At 35.7% G+C, this 20,557-nt stretch overlaps 1 protein-coding gene across 2 annotated transcripts in view; it reads left to right on the top strand.

Annotated features, from left to right (window-relative positions):
* Positions 1-20,557, top strand: part of TAF4B (TATA-box binding protein associated factor 4b) — a 117,272-nt gene that overhangs the window by 39,711 nt on the left and 57,004 nt on the right. For both annotated transcript variants that reach the window (XM_007197577.2, XM_007197576.2), the window contains 2 exons: positions 15,722-15,891; positions 19,892-20,022. In XM_007197577.2, the coding sequence (XP_007197639.2) occupies positions 15,722-15,891; positions 19,892-20,022 (301 nt within the window). The remainder of the gene's footprint in view (positions 1-15,721; positions 15,892-19,891; positions 20,023-20,557) is intronic.

Raw genomic sequence — 20,557 nt, 5'->3', positions numbered from 1 at the left:
ACTGTAAAATATCAATCTTACTAAATTTGAGACTGTTGTGGTCAAACTTGATGAATATCTCATATGCCCTTGGAAAAAATGTATTACTCAGTTTGGGGGAGTAGTTTTTTTTAAGTGCCATTCTGGTGAAGGTAGCTAGTAGTGTTTATATCTATTTCCTGGCTTTCTTTTTTTGGACTAGTTCCATCAGTTACTGAGAGTGGGTATTAAATCTCCAACAATGCTTATAGATTTATTTTTTCCTTTAGTTCTGCCAGTTTTTGCATTAATTATTTGAAGCTCTGTTATTAGGTATACACATATTTATAATTGTTATGTTTTTCTAATAAATTGGCCCTTTTATCATTATTACATGTCCTTCTTTTTTTATTATTATTTTTTTAAATTTTATTTATTTATTTTATTATTATTTTAAAAAAATTTTTGGCCATGCTGCATGGCATGCGGGATCTTAGCTCCTGGACCAGGGATGGAACCCGGGCCCCCTGCGGTGGAAGCACAGAGTCTTAACCACTGGACCACCAGGGAAGTCCCCACATGTCCTTCTTTATTTGAAAATATTTCTTGTATTGCTGTGTATTTTATCTGCTGAATATAAACACTTCAGCTTTGTTATTGTTTGCATAGGCTATCTTTTTCCTTCCTTTTTTTCAACCTACATGTGTCTTTGTATTTAAAGAGTGTCCTTTGTACATTGCATATAGCTAGGTTGAGCTTTTCTTATGAAATCCAACAGTTGTTTCTTTAGGTTAATATTTTGCTATTTTATTCATTTGTGTTTTGTCTTTTAGGGTAAGTGATTATTATATTTCATTATATTTCATTTTAATATATTTCATTATATTTCATTTTAATTCCTCTGTTGGCTTCTTATCTATATCTCTGCATTTTTTTGTTTGTTTGATCTACAGGGATTACAATATGCTATAACATGTATTTTTAGTATGCACTCTATTTGGAGTTAATATAGTACTACACATAAAATATGTGAACTTTGCAACAATATAAGTCCATTTACCTCACTTTCCTTCTGTGCTATATATTTTTATTTTCATATGTATTACATCAGCATACATTATAAATGTATGTATGTATCTACAGTGTTATGATTTTAGCTTTAAAGTCTTTTTTTTTCCTTAAAATATTCTTTCTTTTCTTTAAAACATTCCCAGTGCTCTTCTTTTTTTTCTGTAGAGTTCAGTTTTCAGTGGTATTTTTTCCCTTCAGCTAAAGAGCTTCCTATAGCATTTCTTGGTCTGTAATGCTGGTGACAACTCTTCTGATTTCCTTTTCTTGAGAACTATTTTTGTTTACCTTCCCTTTAGAAGGGTAGGTTTTTTTGGGTTTTTTTTTTCCAATTAGAAATTGTAGGCTGACCCAATCTTCTTTACTGTGAAGACTTAAAGATGTTATTCCATTGTTTTCTGGTCTCCATTGTTTCTGATGAAAAGTCAGTTTTCATTCATATCATTATTCCCATGTGCACACTGTTTTTTGTTTGTTTGTTTTCCTCTCACTAGTTTAAGATTTTCTCTTTGTTTAGATTTCAGCACTTTGACTTTGATTCAGTCTGACTCTAGTTATGATTTCCTTTATATTTCTTCTGCTTGGGTTTTACTGAGCTTCTTGGATCTGTAACTTTATTTTTCTTTTTTTATTTAGGTTTATTATTTTCTTATTTTATTTTGGGTTTATTTTTCTTTTTCCTAACTATGGAAAATGTTTCTTCAGATTTTTTTTCTTGGCCCCATTATCTCTCCCATCCTTTTATGAATCCAATTACATATGCATTAGACTTTGATATTTTCCTGCATATACCAAGGCTCTGTTATTTTCTTTGATCTTTATTCTCCTTTAAATCTGTCAGCATATTTGTATGCTTCCTTAAAAATCTTTGTCTGCTAATTGCAACATTTGCCTCATTTCTGCCAACTTTTTTTTTAAAACTCTAGGTCCCATTTTCCAGTTTTTCATATGTCTTATAAATTTTCATTGTGTTCAGAACATTCAGTGACTTTCTGTTTTTTCACATATCTAGTAATTATTGACTCTGGATTCAGTTATGTTCCTGGAGACTGATTTTTAGTTTAGTAGACTTTATTTTAGTTTAACTTGACTGTTCTTAAATTCCAAACTTAGTCTTTCTTAGGTTGAGTAGCAGCTGAAATATTCACTCGGTTCTTTCCCCTTCCTGTTGCTGTTTTTGTTAGACTGCCTGGAGTGTCCCCTGGGGCATATGTAGTTCTTCCATCAGTCAATGATTAGGTCAGATTTATATGCAGATTTGAGGGATTACTCCTCTGTGGAGCCTTACATTCTGGTGTATCTTCCCTAATTGTCCAAGTGCTCTTTCAACACTAAAATCTGTCCTCTGACACCAAGAATACGGCACAGGCTGGAGAGTGCTTTCAGGCCAAAAGACATAAACTCACAAATTTTACCCATCGTTGTTACCATATTTCAAGGGTTGACTTCTCTCTAGTTTCTGGTTGCCTTTTTCCCATTTTTTAAAATGGTTACCTTTTTAAGAAGTTGTATGTTGATTTTGTAATGATTAGTTAAGCTACTCTGTCATTACCAGAAACCATACCTCCATTTCATTTTTAATAGATTTTTGTTCTCTATTGGAATTATCTTCTGCATTCTTGAACAATTAGTCATAGTTATATTAAAGTTCATACCTAATATTCCCAACGTACAGGTTGTCTGTAAGTCTGTTTCTGTTATTTGGCTTTTAAGTCCTGTTTCTTGGTATGAACTTAGTAATTTTTGAGTCAGTGTCAAATATGTGTAAAAAATAATTATAGGAGTTTTGGATTAATTACCTCCTGAAAGAGAATTTATCCAGTTTCCTGGTTGGCAGGAGAGGAGCAGATTGCCTTCATCTAGTCAGTAACTGAATTCAAATCTAGGCTGTAATCTTTCCAAGACTCCATGTCCCTTTGGTTCTCCCTGACTCCAGGATGTAGTACCTCAGGTATTTCATCTAAGGCTTAGGGTACTTTTCTTTGCTGGATTCTGAACCCTAATTTTAGGATTTTCAGAATGGTAAATGAGCATTGGCTTCAACTTAAAATCATAAGCTGCATTAATCCCTAACAAGAGAGTCAGCCTGACCTTTGAAGCTTTGAAGCCAGGGGTTGACTTCTCCTCTCTACCTATGAAAGATCCTGATGGTATCTTCTTCCAGTATAAGCTGTTTTGTCTACATTGGAAGTATGTTGTTTAGTGTAGCCACTTCTATTAATTATCTTAGGTAGATTTTCTGGATAACTTGCAATAGTTTCTACATCAGCACTTGCTGCTTCACCTTGTACTTTTATGTTACGGAGAGAGCTTTTTTCCGTAAACCTCATGAACCAACCTCTGCTAGCTTCAAACTTTTCTTCTGCAGCTTCCTCACCTCTCTTAGCTTTTGAATCAATAGAATTAAGAAAGGTAGGACCTGACTCTGAATTGGGCTTTGGCTGAAGGAAATGTTGTGGCTGGTTTGATCTTCTGTCCAGAACCACTAAAACTTTCTTCATATCAGCAGTAAGACTGTTTCACTTTCTTATCATTTGTGTGTTCCCTGGAGTAGCACTTTTAATTTCCTTCAAGAACTTTTCCTTTGCATTCACAACTTGACTAACTGTTTGGCACAAGAGGCCTAGCTTTCGGCCTATCTTGGCTTTCTGCAGGCCTTCCTCATTAATCTTCATCGTTTCTAGCTTTTGACTTAAAGTGAGAGATGAGTAACTCTTCCTTTCACTTGAACACTTAGGAGGCATTGTAGGGTTATTACTTGGCCTAATTTCAATATTGTCATGTCTCAGGGAATAGGGAGACCTGAGGAGAGGGAGAGAGACTGGAATGGCTGGTTGGTAGAGCAGTCAGAACACACACAACATTTACCTATTAAGTCGGCAGTCTTGTATGGGCATGGTTTGTGGTGACCCAAAACAATTACAATAGTAACATCAAAGATCACTGATCACAGATCACCATAACAAATAAAAAAATAATGAAAAAGTTTGAAATATTGCAGGAACTGACAAAATGTGACGAAGAGTCACGAAATGAGCAAATGCTATTGGAAAAGTGGCGCCGGTAGACTTGCTCGACCACCAGGTTGCCACAGACCTTCAATTTGTTAAAAAACACATTATCTGTGAAGCACAATAAAGTGCAGTGCAATAAAAGGAGGTGTACACTACCAAACGTAAAATAGATAGCTAGTGGGAAGCAACCACATAGCACAGGGAGATCAGCTCGGTGCTTTGTGACCACCTAGAGGGGTGGGATAGGGAGGGTGGGAGGGAGGGAGATGCAAGAGGGAAGAGATATGGGAACATATGTATATGTATAACTGATTCACTTTGTTATAAAGCAGAAACTAACACACCATTGTAAAGCAATTATACTCCAATAAAGATGTTAAAAAAAAAAAAGGGAGGTGTGCCTGTATAGGCACGGTCTTTTCTGGGCTTATCTATTCTGTTAATCTTTTTTTTTAATCTCTGTTTTATCTTACTGTTTAATTTATTTCCAATAGCATACTGCTATTTACTATACTTTTTACTATATTTACTATAACTTCAAAATAAATTTTACCTCTGTTAAGGCATGTCTCCTACCTATCCCTCTTTCTTTTTTTATTTCCTCTCCTTCTTCTACTTTTATACCCTCCTTCCTCCACTTTCATACCCCCTTCCCCTGCTCTTCTTGATTTTTTTCGCCATTCTTGGGGTTTTGCTGTTCATATAAATTTAAGCATCAGTTTAAATTCCACCAAAAACCTCTGCTAGAATTTGACCAACATGGCCTTGAGCCCATAGGTCCATTGTCCTTCAGCTGATTTCTTTATAATTTTGAACCTTCTATCTATGAACATGATTTATGTCTCCATTTATGCATGCTTTCTTTAACATTTTTCAGTAAAGTGATATAATTTTATCTATACAGGTTGTACACCATTTGTTTTTGTTTTTGTTTTTTTAAACAATGGTTTCATGAGCAGTGATGGGGGGCCTCTTTGTGGTTTTTTTTTTTAATTAATTTATTTTTATTTATTTATGGCTGTGTTGGGTCTTCGTTTCTGTGTGAGGGCTTTCTCTAGTTGTGGCAAGCGGGGGCCGCTCTTCATCGCGGTGCGCGGGCCTCTCACTATCGCGGCCTCTCTTGTTGCGGAACACAGGCTTCAGACGTGCAGGCTAAGCAATTGTGGCTCATGGGCCCAGTTGCTCCGCGGCATGTGGGATCTTCCCAGACCAGGGCTCGAACCCGTGTCCCCTGCATTGGCAGACAGAGTCTCAACCACTGCGCCACCAGGGAAACCCCACCATTTGTTTTGTTTATCTGTTAGGTTTATTCCTAGGCACCTTTTTGTTGCTATTATAGGTAAAATTTTGGGTAATTGCCTTTTCTGTTCCTAGTATATAGAAATGTAGGTTGCTTTTTATTTATTTATTTATTTATATTTATTTTTGGCCATGCCGCGCAGCTTGGTGGATCTTAGTTCCCCAACCAGGGATTGAACCTGGGCCCACAGCAGTGAAAGCCTGTGTCTTAACCACTGGACCACCAGGGAATTCCCTAGGTTGCTTTTTAAAAAAAAATTATATGCCAACCCCCTTGTTAAGTTCTTATTTCTGATAATTTTTAAATTAGGTTATTTATGTAGACAGTGATGTCAGGAGTGAGATTAGAATTATAGTTTGGCTTTTCTTTTTTTGCTTCCAGCACTTTAATAATGTCATTTCATTCTTTTCTGGTATGTATGCATGTGTTCACTTTCAAAGATAAAGCCTGCAAGGAAAGGTCACCCCAAGCAAAGGAAACAGCAACACAATTGGAATGCCATTGACTTCAAACATTGGGTGATCAAATATTCAATATTAAAAACTCATAAAATGGTTAAAAATAAAATGTGGAATCACAAAAAATTAGCAAGTAACAATTATCTATTAAATGAATACAAAGATTTGATAAAGAACCAAATAGGACATATAGAAGTGAAAAATATAATTGTTGAATTTAAAACCTCAGTGGATGGGTAAATCAGATTAAACCTGGCGACCCAAATGGAGTTTGCTTTACTCCAAAGAAGATTTGTGACTGTGTCTCATAGGAACCAGGGATGACTATTGTCTTGGGACCACATTAGTACCTGTTCTAGAGAACCTGACTTAAGAGTTTCTCCACTTTAACAGAGGCCCGAAAACTAGTGCTAGCCACAGGCATTTGCCCCTGAGGCAGTTCTACTTTTAGAGTGTGCTCAGTGCTTATTTTTACTGACACCTTTTTGACAACTTCTGTGCATCCAACACTGGAATGAAAATAAGCTGGTCTAAATTAGAAGAATGTCCTGTAATTTCTCATGGGTAAATCTAGTCCAGTTAATGCCTGAAGCATAAGTGTCCCCATTAGTATTTTCTTTAGGTAGTTTCTAGCTTATTACTTTTGCTCATTTAGCTATTGAGTGCTTATTGCTTTCTAGACTTATATATTGGAAAATAGTTTCTTTTTTTTTTTTTCCTGGCTGCGCTGTGTGGCTTGTGGGATCTTATTTCCCCAACCAGGGATTGAACCCGGGCCCTCAGAAGTAAAAACACGAAGTCCTAACCACTGGACCGCCAGGGAATTCCTGAGAGTAGATCTTTGTTGTGTATGTTATAAATATGTATATGTTATAAATATTTTTCTCCCAATCTTTTGTTTAACTTGTAATTTTGTTTTTAGTGTCTTTTGTTATTTGAAGATTTTAAATCACAGTATTAACTTTATTAGTCTCTTCCTTTGTAGCTTTTGACTTTTGCATTATTTTAAAAAATCTTTCCCTATCCTTAGCTCATAATGATGTGCTCCTATATTTTCTTCCAAGATATCTATACACACCTCATATATGCAATAGACCTTTACAAAATCTTCAGTAATTCTTGATTCTATCTTTGTAAATAGCTGAAACAGAAATTACCTTTTCCCCGTTGGGTTGCTCATCTCAACAACAGTTACTGAAGATTTCATCATCCTTACTTTTCTGATTTGAAATGCTGCTTTACCTTTTAGTAATTCTCAGTTATACAAGGGTACATTTCAAGATTTTCATTTTAGTGCTGTTTTTGTTTTATTTCTGTGTTAATATTTTTGCATTTTCAATTATCTTTCATTATTTGTTTTTATATCTGTTAAGATAAATCCTCTCTCTTTATTCCTTTTTCAGTCACATCTGCTGTCTTGAGGCACTATCTAAAGTTACCCTATTCATTTATTTACCCTTCTTTATGCACCCCACTCCTTTTTAAATCTCTGAGAGTTTACAATAACTTTACCATTGTATATCTAACATTTAGAACAATGCCTTGTTCATAATAAGCATTCAGAAATTTGTTGAAATAATGAATTTTGAAAAAGAGAACAGGAGTATCTATAATCTTAGATATAATCTATTTTTAAGATATATTTTATTCTTGCACAAAGATACACTTTTCATTTTTGTATAATATGTTCTAGTTATTTGGGTTATATGTGGTTTTATGCATATCTTTTTATAGTAATGTCTTTTCTTTCAGTTTGCTTTCTTGGATACTTAATATCACTTCAGTTATTGTTAAAATGAAGCTTAAAATAGACCCTTCATATTGACTCTTTTGTTAAATAAGAGGAGGTAATAGTGTATGGCATTAGATCCTGTCTTAACTGGATGAGGTTTAATAACAGAGTGATATCTGCCTGTATTTTCAAAACTACCTGTTTAACTGAAAAGAACATTTTTGTGACTTTTTCCCAGTGTAAGTCATATTTTCTGTTGTGCTTGTCAGTACATCTGGGACGAATAAGGGAAGCTATATAGTGTTTAAACACCAGAGGGTGCCAGAGATTTGTGTTTTATTCTTTGTACTTCAGAATCAGAAGTGATAAATATTACAGTACCTGTGCATGTTTGTATAGTTAACTCTATTTAAACAGACTGACTATTTGATAATAATAAGGAATTATTGTTGATTTTTTGAAGAGGTGATAATGCCTTATGGTTAAGGTCTTCGTTTAGAGTCCTTATATTTTAGAGAGAAATAATAAAATATTTATGGATAAATAATACATATATGTGTATATTAATATATACTTATATAACTTAGGAGGTATTTTAACAGCTAGGAATTAAGAGGTTTTTTTAAAAATTTGCTTTAAAAGACACTTAGAAAATAATATAGGACAAGGTTACATGCTGTTTGCACAGATAATATTATTCCACCAACTTTAATGTCCCATTTTTTCCTATTGCAAGAATCAGATTCTCTAGTGTAGATTAAGCTTGTGCTCTACCTTGCTTCATATGTAATTAATTGTTTCATTATGTATTTATTAAGAGTCTGTCCTTACATATACAAGTGTATCAATGATATACACTTGTTATATAGAGTATGACATAATATAGATGATTAATCATTCAAGCAAGGACTTAAAGAGAGAGAAAACAGTCTCTGGTGACAAAATCTTGGAAAGTCAGGAGACAGGGAAGAAACATCCTTCTGAGCTGTGCCCAGATAAACTCTAAATCTAGGGTTAAAATTCAACAACAAAAAAATCTTCTTGAAGGAGTTGCCTTATGCTAAATCTTGTTAGAAATTAGGATCTGAAACATTCCTCACAGGGAAATTACATGAATGAAGACTTAGAGATGAGATTGTGAAGTCTTTCATAGTTTTTGGCCAGATTTTTTCATAGTAAAATGCGATTTAGGATAAATTATCTTTGTGCTTACATGCTGAATGAACTGCGAAGGAATATACTCGTAAGTAGTTCCTAAAATCACTGAAGTTTGAGAAATACTGCAATATCCTATGCTGTGTTTGAGTTAAAAAGAGGAAAGGGAATTTCCCATGAGGAAAGATACCTTTAAAAAAGTCATAGAAGGAAGAAAGCAGGGTTTGTAAGCTGGCTGTGGTAACGTAGCGAGGTTATGCCCAAGGGTGGTGAAAAAAGAATATTGAAGGTAACCTTATTTTACCAGGGATTAGTAACCTAAAGGAAGAACTTGATCTTCTTAAAATAAAAATTTTTTGTTTATACCTTTTAAGCAAATTATATATTTATTTGACTAGGTAATACATACATTTTGTATAGCATTCGAAAGGAACAAAAGGATATACGGTGGGAAAAAAATAAGGTTCTCTCTTGCATCATTTTCCCTCTGCTACCCAGGTTCTCAGCCCAGAGCCAACCACTGTTAGCAATTTCTTGCATATCTCTCTAGATAGAATCTTTTCAACATAGATGGCAGTATACAATACATGATGTTTTATTGGGTTGGCCAGAAAGTTCGTTCGGGTTTTTCCATAAGATGTAATGGAAAAACCCAAATGAACTTTTTGGCCAACCCATTTTGATATTTACAACTTAGTAGTAATAAATCTTGCAGATTATTCAATATCAGTATATAATCATTGTGATTTGATGTTTTTAACAAAGTTACATAATGATAGATATTTAGGTTGTTTCCAGTGTTTTGTACTCAGAAAACAGAGTTGCAGTGACTATCGTTTCACATAATTTCTAGAAAGAGCAGTTTATTCACTTTAAATTAGGTAATGTCAAATAACTCTCAGTGGAGTTGGATTAACAAATTTTACTCTGAGCAACAAAGCTTAAGGTATCATATTTCCACATGTTCTCGTGAACTTTACCAATCTAACAGGTGAAAAATTGTATCTTACATTTTTCTTATGAGTAGGGTAAAACATCTTATATTTGAGTCATTTAAAATTTTTCATTAACTGAAGGTTTCTATGTTTCGTCCATTTTTCCATTGGATTTTAGGTCTTTTCCTTAGTTATTTGTAGGAGCTCTTTATATGTTAAAGGAACTCCTTTTTTCGTGATATGATTCCTTCCTTCAATCCTCAGTCTCAGATGTAGGGAATGTTATTGTCTCCATTTTACTGATGATGCAGGCCTAGAGAGGTTAATTAATTTGCTTTATTTCATATAGACAGTAAGTGGCAGAGTCAGGATTTCACGGTAGGCAGTTTGACTCATCTTTTTTACCCACCATTCTTCTACTTCCCAGTACATTGTCACAGATAAACAGCACGCTGTTCTGAGCACATACAAATTCCTCAAATATTTAAGTACCATTTATGACTACTCTGCTAGAAGCGATAGGTGATGAAAGTGATTAATATGATCAATAAAATTAGTCTGGTTGAAGTATAAGGCAAATAGTTGATTATTGGAAGACAGAGTAAGACCTACCATAATAGAGACAAAATGTACCTTTGGAAGTTCAAAAGATGTAGCAATTGGACAGATGCTTTAAAAGTATAAAGATAAGTTAAACCAACATTTCCAAAGTAGGCATTTGAAGTAGGTCTGGAATATAGATAAGGCACTGACAGCTGAAAGATAATAAAGCAAGAGGAGCTAAAGACTAGAACAGGAAAGCCAGAATCAGGAGGAGCTATTTTGTGGTGAGGAATGGGAAGTAAGAGTGCTAAGTTAAGGTCATTACTTGGAAGGCCTTGAATATCAGGTTGAGCTCATAGGATCATGAAATGTTTTTGAATAGGAAAGTAATGTGATTTTCTCTACTATATAAAAATTAGTCTGGTGCTATTACAGATCTTAAGAGGGTAGAAGAGATTTAAGAAGGTAGGCACAAGCAATGGTTAACTTTATAAAAAGCTAAAGAATTAGATCAGTTTCAGAAACCAAAATGCAAGGTATTAATGATAATTGGGTAATGCTACTTTAATTTTTGCATATTAACCTATTACTCCCCACAGAATCTTGAGTTGGAAGCCTTTTTCTACTGAGGCACTATTAAATTTCCTTTTTGTATGTCTTTTAAAATGAAACAGGTTATCTTTCACAGCACCTTCGTTAAAAGACATACTGCATTAGACCAGAAGACTTGAAGATGTGATTTGGAGGTTCTCACTTTCTTTTCCTTTAAAATTGAGCCAACCCAGAATCACAAATACGCCTCAGCATCAAAGCCTTTATTACTGTCTTGGCCTATCTTACAATATTTAGCCTTATCAATAATGCTGCTACAACACTGTGTTGTCTTTGCTTTCCTTTAGTCTGCCTCCTTTCTTAGAGGAAGTTTTAAGTGGTTCGGGTACTGTTTATTGTGGTACCTTTTCCTCTTCCCTCAGTAGGGGTCTTCCTCTATTCCTGCTGCCCTCTGTAACCATAGCAACTGGCAGCTGAACTAGAGGGAGCTGTGTTCAGCTTGGGGCCAAATTGGGGGGTGGGTGGGTAGGCAAGAACAAATCTTATTGGGTGGTTAGCTCCCTTCTTAGTTCAGAGAAGGGCTGCAAGAAGATTCTAAAAGACATGGGGCAGTCTCCTCATTGATGAGTTCTGTTCAGTTCTAGTACTGTGCATGGTACTGGTAGTAAGGAGTCCTGGTACTGGTCTCTCCAGTCTGTATGTGAGATTTCAGCAGGGGCTATGTGGGAACTCGCCTGTGGAAGCAGGCTGCAGTTTACAGGGCCTGTGTACCTGGCAAACAGCTGAGATTGTGAACAGTCAGTGTTGTGTGCATGTGTGTAAAGGCCATGTCCTGTGTACCTTAAACAATTCTGACTTTTTTTAAAGGAAGGATAAGGCCATATGTCTAAACTTCATAATATTTTTCTGTCTCCAGTTTTCTTTCTCTGTTTATTTATATATTATTTTTTAAAATATCACTAACCATTTGATTGGGTAATCTGTGTATACACTACAACATTCAAAGGGTAGAAGGGAGTATGATGTGGTATAAATGAAATCTTCTTCCTATCCATGCTTCCCTGTTTCCCTCTCCAGAGGAGAATTTCTTGTGCATCCAGAGATATGTTATGCTTGTGTGTGTGTGTGTGTGTGTGTGTGTGTGTGTGTGTGTGTGTGTGTATTTTTTTCAAGGTGCAGTCTGTTCTATACCTTGTTATGTTTTGTTTAGTTTTTTCCCACTTCACAATACACCTTGGCATTTGTTCTGTGTCTGGCCAAAGAGGGCTGCCTCATTCTTTTAAGTGGCTGAGAGTGACCTTAGAAAGTACCTAATCTAAGTTATTCATTTTTTAGAGGAAGAAAAATTTGAGTCCTAAAGGTGTTAAGTAACTGGTTGGTATTCTCTTTTGGAGTGAACTGACTTTTCATCGATTTGTACTTGGCCTTTTTTTTTTAAATAGACTATTTCTTAGAGTAGTTTTAGGTTCATAGCAAAAAATTGATTTGGACGTTGTAGAAGATGGCAGCACATGCACAGACTCCCCCATTATCCACATCCCCCACCAGAGTGGTCTGTTTGTTACGATTGATGAACCTGCATCGAGACATCATTATCACCCAAAGTTCATAGTTTACCTTACACAGTTCACTAGGTGTGTGGTACATCCTGTGGGTTTTGACAAATGTGTAATGACATGTATTGACCATTATAGTATCATACAGATATTGTATATTTCACTGTCCTAAAAGTCCTCTGTTTTCTGCATATTCATCCCTCTCTGCTAACCCCTGGCAACCACTGGTCATTTTATTGTCTCCATAATTTGCGTTTTCCAGAATGTCATATAGTTGGAATCATCAGTATGTAACCTTTTCAGATTGGCTTACTTCACTTAATAATGTGCATTTAAGTTTCTTCTAGTCTTTTCATGGTATGATACCGTTTCTTTTTAGGACTCAATAATATTCTATTGTTTGGATTTACCACAGTTTATTTATCCAGTCACCTGCTGAATGACATCTTGGTTGTTTCCAAGTTTTGACAATTAAGAGTAAATCTGCTATAAACATCCATGTACAGGTTTTAGTGTGGGCATAAATTTTCAGCTCCTTTGGGTTAGTACTAAGAAGTGTAACTGCTGGATCATTAGTTTTGTAATAAACTGCCAAACTGTCTTTCATAGTAGCTGTACCATTTTGCATTCCTACCAGCAATGAATGAGAGTTCTTGTTGCTCCACACCCTCATCAGCATTTGGTGCTGTCAGTGTTCAGGATTTTGGCCATTCTGATAGGCGTGTAATGGTATCTCATTGTTTTAATTTGCATTTCCCTGATGACATAGGATGTGGAGCATCTTTTCTTATGCTTGTTTGCCACCTGCACATCTTTTTGGTGAGGTGTCTATTAGGTCTTTGGCCCATTTTTTAATCTGTTTGTTTTCATATTGTTGAGTTTTAAGAGTTCTTTATATGTTTTGAATAACAGTCCTTTATCAGATATGTCTTTTACAAATATTTTCTCCCATTGTATGGCTTGTCTTTTCATTTTCTTGATACTTGGGGTTTTTTAAATATTTTTTACTCAGACCTTTTAAAATACTTTTTTACTCAGATCTTGGTCCATCTTTAGGTTTATGGTTTCTACTGTTCTTATGCTTTAGATTTTATTTATTTATTTTTAACATCTTTATTGGAGTATAATTGCTTTACAATGGTGTGTTAGTTTCTGCTGTAAAACAAAGTGAATCAGCTATACATATACATATATCCCCATATCTCCTCCGTCTTGCATCTCCCTCCCACCCTCCCTATCCCACCCCCCTAGGTGGTCACAAAGCACTGAGCTGATCTCCCTGTGCTATGTGGCTGCTTCCCACTAGCTATCTATTTTACATTTGGTAGTGTATATGTGTCCATGCCACTCTCTCACTTCGTCCCAGCTTACCCTTCCCCCTCCCCGTGTCCTCATGTCCATTCTCTACGTCTTACACTTTAGACTTTAAATGTTTAGATGTTTCTGGAATACTTCTTTGTTTACATAGTTGGTAAATTGATTCTTAGAACCATTCTCAGCATACCATCCCTCTGACAGTACCTCTGTGACATTTGATGAGGTGGAGTCCAACCATTTTCATATAGATTTTTTTTTTTAAGTATTTATGAATTTGACTGTGCCAGGTCTTAGTTGCAACACATGGGATCTTCGTTGCGGCATGCAGGATCTTTAGTTGTGGCGTGTGGGCTCTTTTAGTTGTGGCATGCAGGCTCTAGTTCCCTGACCAGAGATCAACCCTGGGCCCCCTGCATTGGGAGCATGGAGTCTTATCCATTGGACCACCAGGGAAGTCCCCATACAGTTTATTTATATTGTGTGTTTCATTTGGTTGATTTGAGATACTAATTACATTTTTTTTCTTTTCTCCATTACAGAGACACACCTTTTAATGTTAGGTTTTTAAATATAGTGTTCAGATTGTGAGACCATTGTTCTTTCTCTTCACTTGCAACTGCTATGTCCAGCACTTAACTTTCTTTCATTTAGTTTGAATCTCTCATAGCTGTGTGAGTAGGGGCCCTTGCCCTCTCACTCCTAACATGCTGCTTTTTAAAGCTGAACACCAGAGGCCTTTATATCTTGAGCGCTTGACAGTTATACTTTATTTCCCTTTTTTGTGCATAAATGCATTACCGCAAGGAGGTTCATAATTTAAATCTGTTGACATGAAACCACATGATCTATCTTTTGGCCCATGCAATAAATAGAAACAATATGTTTTTTATATAATCATGTTTGTGTAAATTATGTTATGCATTGGTACATGAGTTATGATCAGTAATATGCTTGTTATTACAGGGTGTTAAAAATGCCATAAGGGAATTTTAGTGTTTTTGTCTCTCACTTCTCTATCCTTAAACATATATACTCATCTTAGTACTGTAGCCATGTAGCAATTCTATTAGATAAAAGCAACTATTTGATTTTGCTGGCACAATGCAAGGAGCTCAAACATATTTTGTGTTTTTATATGTATGTCTTTTACATATGTGTGTATAATTTTATATTTTAAATATAAGCCCTTTGCAGCCACTTGCTTGAGGAGGTGGTTTAATGAATTCAGTTGGTACAGATGGAGCACACCAAAAGTCTGAAGCGGAAAAACAAAACTAGTTTTAACCATATGGTTTCAGAATAGCTAGTCTAGAAAGCTTCTTCTCAAGGGCTTTTACACGGGTATGGACCTTTAGGGATTGGGGGAATTCTCCTGCTCCTCAGTGGAACAATGGACTGCACTGGGGATATCTGAGGGGTTTTTAAATCATCTTGGATGAAAACAAAGAAGTCTGTTTTTATTTCATTCTTTCATTACCCGCAATTTGTGGATAACTTAGTATAACTTCCCAATCCCTCTTAGAGTATCTTATTTACTAAACTGAGAGCGGGAGAGATGGGCACTAGGAGACTAAAGTTGCTTCTGATTCATCTTTCTGATATTAAATGTACACTCGTGGTTAGAAACACCAATGAATTTTAAAGGCTGACGGAAAGATAGCCATGCTTTACTTCTCTTGCTTAGATAAATTGAGTAAAATAATGTCTTTAGTTATCAGGAGAGATCTATAATACTTTGCTCTCTTTTATTTATTTATTTATTTAATTTATTTATGGCTGTGTTGGGTCTTCGTTTCTGTGCGAGGGCTTTCTCTAGTTGTGGCAAGCAGGGGCCACTCTTTATCGCGGTACGCGGGCCTTTCACTATCGCGGTCTCTCTTGTTGCGGAGCACAGGCTCCAGACGCGCAGGCTCAGTAAGTGTGGCTCACGGGCGCGCAGGCTCAGTAAGTGCGGCTCACGGGCCCAGTTGCTCCGCGGCATGTGGGATCCTCCCAGACCAGGGCTCGAACCCGTGTCCCCTGCATTGGCAGGCAGATTCTCAACAACTGCGTCACCGGGGAAGCCATCTTTGCTCTCTTAAATCACTCATTCACATACCACCACCACTGAAAGCTTTCTTTTTTTTCTATTAGAGATGAAGATGACATCAATGATGTGACTTCCATGGCAGGGGTCAACCTTAGTGAAGAAAATGCCTGCATCTTAGCAACAAACTCTGAATTGGTGGGCACACTTGTTCAGTCATGTAAAGATGAACCGTTTCTTTTCATTGGAGCTCTACAAAAGAGAATTTTAGACATTGGTAAGTGTGATTATTGACCTGATAGGACTGTCTCTTCCAAGGAAAATGCTATCGAAAGAGATAGCCTGGGTTGGTTTTTCTGGAAATTCTGAGGCTTAAAAAAGGCTCTGGAAGTAATCAAGATTTCATGGGTGTTATAGAAAAAAGTTTTATTTTAAAAATTATTAATGTAACTTAAATCATGTAACCTATGGTTTCTGGTGTAGATAATAGAAGTTAATATTTTATTCATCTTAATGGGAGAATAGATGTGTAAAAAATGAATATATGCTTATGATATACTATTTTTTTCTGTGCTGTTCTTCCTTGGTTGGGCTTTAGGCATATAACTTGTTACAAGTTTGTGTTTATGAAATAAAGAAATAGCCAATGAGAGTAAGTCCCTTTTTCCTCATCTCAATCCTGAAATTCAAACCCATCCATACTGTAAAAGAACTAAACTAGAATATCAGAGTTCTCTCTGGCCAGGAATAGTTGCTGGGTGGCCTGAAGTATGTGAAAGGAAATGGAAGAGAACATACCAGTTTTATTCTGGAGCCAAACAGCTTTTTTGTTGTTGTTTAATACCAAACTTGCAGTGATAACTGAAAAAAGAGACAGATTGGAGAGAGATTGTTGCATGTGAGTTATCTCACTTCTTGTGTCCTGACACAGGGACTTATTGGAGTCTCCTCTAGCTCTCTTCCTTCACCCATGTCCAATTTGAGGGGCCAGTGCCAGTGACCTTTTAGTATGCTTGACTAAGAACCTTTACATTCTGTGTTGAAGGCCTAACACAAAAATGTGAAGGTTTCAGATTTTTGATACATCCATGGTATATTCAAGGACTTCAAAATACATTACTATTACATATTCTAAGTCTGCTTCACAATTACTCAATAAAGAAATATGTGAGCTCCTACTGTATGTTATTCGGATTATCACTTTTTTCACCTCTAATTTAAGTTGGTTATATGTTATCCTTCTTTTATCTTGAAAAACTAGAATTTACAGTAGTTCAAAGGGAAAGAAATTCAGAAGAGCTAATTGTAAAATGTTTGTTTGCTGTTTGCTTGTGTTTTGTTTGATTTCTCTCCTCTCCAGCCCTCCCTCCTCCTCCTCCTCCCCTCCCTCCCTCTCTTTCTTTCTCTTTCGTTTTCTTCTTTGCATTGTATTTTGTATTGTATAGGAGACGGTACCTTAACTTTGGAATAAGCCTAAGCAAATATCTTTCTGTGATGGCTTGGGAAATTTACTGGTGTTTCAACTCCTTTTAGCCATATAATTATTTAGAACTCTGGTGGAGTAGAAGTAGATTCATACTTAGTTTTAGCAATTCCCTGCCCCCCTTCTAAATTTTATTTCTAGCTTGATTTAAACCTTGATTATATGATAGGAAAACTTTTAGTTTGACAGAGCATTTTCCATCATTTAGGACAGGGATTGACAATATTTCTTCCCGCAAAGGACCAGATCATAAATATTCGCCACTTTGTGGGCCATATAGTCTGTGTTGCAACTGCTTACCTCTGCTGTTATGTTACAGAAGCAACTGTAGACAGCGTATGAACAAATAGAAAAGACTGTATTGCCATCAAACTTTATCTATAGAGACCAGATTTAGTTTGCTAACCTCTGCTTTCAAGGAGAACTCTTTGTATTTTCAGTTCTTGATGGTAAAACACCAACTTGTCATTTAATATGATGGAAAATTGCAAAACTTCTTCCCTCTAAATTACCTAAGCTTTTAAAACAAAAACAAAAACCATGGAGTGAATGGAGTTATATATTTCTAGGAATTTTTTCATTTATAATAAAATTCCATGTTTACAGAATAGATCAGAACCAAGACCATTTCTTAATAACAGGAATTATAAGGTAACCCAAAGAATTTGGGGAGGAAGATTTTCTTACTTGAATATGTTAGAGGAGTAAACATGCCAGTGTTCTTCCTTTTTTGCTAATTACCTAAATTAAATTACACAGACATTCTGTAAAAATCACATAGTAAGCTTGCAAACACCTACTAGATTGCCTTAAACAGTTAATGGTGACTTTACTAAAGGGAGTGTTTTATTTTAAAGTGAGACTTTAACTTGTAACTCTGTTATGTTTTATCATCAGTTTAGTGAAGATATTAGAATGTTTGATTGTTCACTAAGCCCTGGAATTGATTGCAACTCCCAGCCCTTGTTTATTTTTAGTATTTTAAAAATACGAATATTTCTTTAGCATAGGTTTCTGTTTTATAAAATACATATGAAATTATTTTCAAAGTTTCTCCCCAAACCCTATATATTCTTTTTTTTTTTTTTTAAATTTTTTTTTTTTAATTGTATAGCTACTTTATTTATTTATTTATTTATTTTTGGCTGTGTTGGGTCTTCGGTTCGTGCGAGGGCTTTCTCTAGTTGCGGCAAGTGGGGGCCACTCTTCATCGCGGTGCGGGGACCGCTCTTCATCGCGGTGCGCGGGCCTTTCACTATCGCGGCCCCTCCCGTTGCGGGGCACAGGCTCCAGACGCGCAGGCTCAGTAGTTGTGGCTCACGGGCCCAGCTGCTCCGTGGCATGTGGGATCTTCCCAGACCAGGGCTCGAACCCGTGTCCCCTGCATTAGCAGGCAGATTCTCAACCACTGCGCCACCAGGGAAGCCCCCCTATATATTCTTAAATGTTCACTTTCTTTAAGAATTAACTGGCATGTCATCCTCTATATACTCTATGTTTAATTATAATTTTAATCATTGGATTGTTTTGAAATTGCATTATTCCTTCTATAGAAGGCTCCCACTATTTGTTTACGCTGATGTTTTAGTAAAGCAGATTTGACTTTTCAGTGTTTTTCCCCTCCTTGAATCATAACTTGGTGATTAATTCATTTTTGCTACAAAGTAATGAACTGCTTTGTTTTGAAGGTTTGTTATAGGAGAAGCTGAATCATTTTATATCGTTTTCCTGTGTGATTTACTATAGCCCACATTTTGAATGAAGTTTAACATTTGTTATAGAATAATGTCAAAGAATGTGTTTAAGAATTGTTAGCTTTTAATTAAAGCTTGTTTTTTGCAATACTCATTCACACTTTGAGTATATGAGTATGTTTCAGATAGAGTGCAAAATCAAACAATAATATATTTTAAATTTCTATAAATACATATGTTAAAAACAAACACAGTAGCACTATTTAAAAGCTCATTTAAATGAGATCACCTAATTACCTTTATCTTTAGAGTTAGGTCTCTGATGATACAGGTTGTTTCACTGAGCTGGAGAATTACTATTTAAAAACTGATAAGGTTGACTTATAAATGAGCTTCTGCTGTGGGGTATGTGGTCCAAATTGTTTTCCTGAAACTTTCTTTCTAGTTAGCAGAAGGAAGAATAGAAGTTTGGTTTATTTATAGAAGGAGATATAGTGAAAGAGAAATTTTTCAAATTGATGGGTAAAATGATGAGGCTTTGAAACCATTTCAACTTGTAAATTAATTACCAGGTCAACTTATGGAACATGAGTTAGTGCAAAATAAGCATGATTGGTAATGGACAAAAGGAGTATAGGTGTGTCATGCAGACAAGTTATTAACAGAGGCTCACAATCTGAATTAACTGAAATAAATGTCATAAATTGTTAACAGTGTCAAACGGCAAAATGTAATTTTCTATTTTTTTAATGACTAAAATTAACAGAATACAGCACTGATTTCTGCAGTTACCATTTTCCTCCCTGAACACTAGACTTGATTTGTGTTCTTATTAACTTTGTCCTATAAATGACCTTGCAAGGAGAATGAGTCTAGAGGCTAAGTGAAACAATGTCTATATTTTCTGAGGCTTCAGGCTAGGTTTTATTAATGTAATGTCTAAGATCTTTGAAGTTGTGACTTTACCAGGAAAATCATAATCTCCAAACCTTTATTCATAATGGGTATGACTTCCAGGGGGAACAGAATACCTGCTGTGCTAATTATTTCAATTATCAGCCACTACTAAAACACGTAATGGATTTTCTCTGCTTCCACAGGTAAAAAGCATGACATTACAGAACTTAACTCTGATGCTGTGAACTTGATCTCCCATGCAACACAGGAGCGATTACGAGGCCTTCTAGAAAAACTGACTACAATCGCTCAGCATCGAATGACAACTTACAAGGTAAAGGAAATCCTTAAAGAAGAACAAACTCTTCTGTCTCTTCTTTATTGTGTTAAAGGTAGTTTTTTGATATGGATTCATATTCTAAGTATATTTTTTCAAGGAAATGGTCGAGACATATTTCATATTGGTAGAAAATAAAAGTCTCATTCCTAATTTGCCTTATTTAGATACGCTTACATGACAAATAAAATAGGGTTTCAAATGGTATCCAAAGCTTCTGTGTCACTGTACATTGAAATTTGCATCTGTTCTGACTGAGGCTTCTCCTCCTAAAGCTCTTGAGTGGGAGGGAGGATATGTTAGAAGGGATAACATATTGGATAGCTGTGTTCTCTTCAGTGATCCGTTCTCTGCTAGCACTCCTGTTCCTTTTAATAAGTTAAATGATTGCATTGAGTGCTAATATTGGTGCCACTCATTATTGATATTGACCACTTTTATAAAAACTTAAATGCAAGAATAGCCTATCTTATCCCTAGTAGTGTGAACCAAATCACTTGCCATCATCAAGATGAAAGCATTAGATTTATTT

The sequence above is a fragment of the Balaenoptera acutorostrata genome, chromosome 13 (assembly GCF_949987535.1).
Source record: "Balaenoptera acutorostrata chromosome 13, mBalAcu1.1, whole genome shotgun sequence".
NCBI classification, from domain to species: domain Eukaryota; kingdom Metazoa; phylum Chordata; class Mammalia; order Artiodactyla; family Balaenopteridae; genus Balaenoptera; species Balaenoptera acutorostrata.
This window is presented reverse-complemented; position numbering and strand designations above follow the sequence as displayed.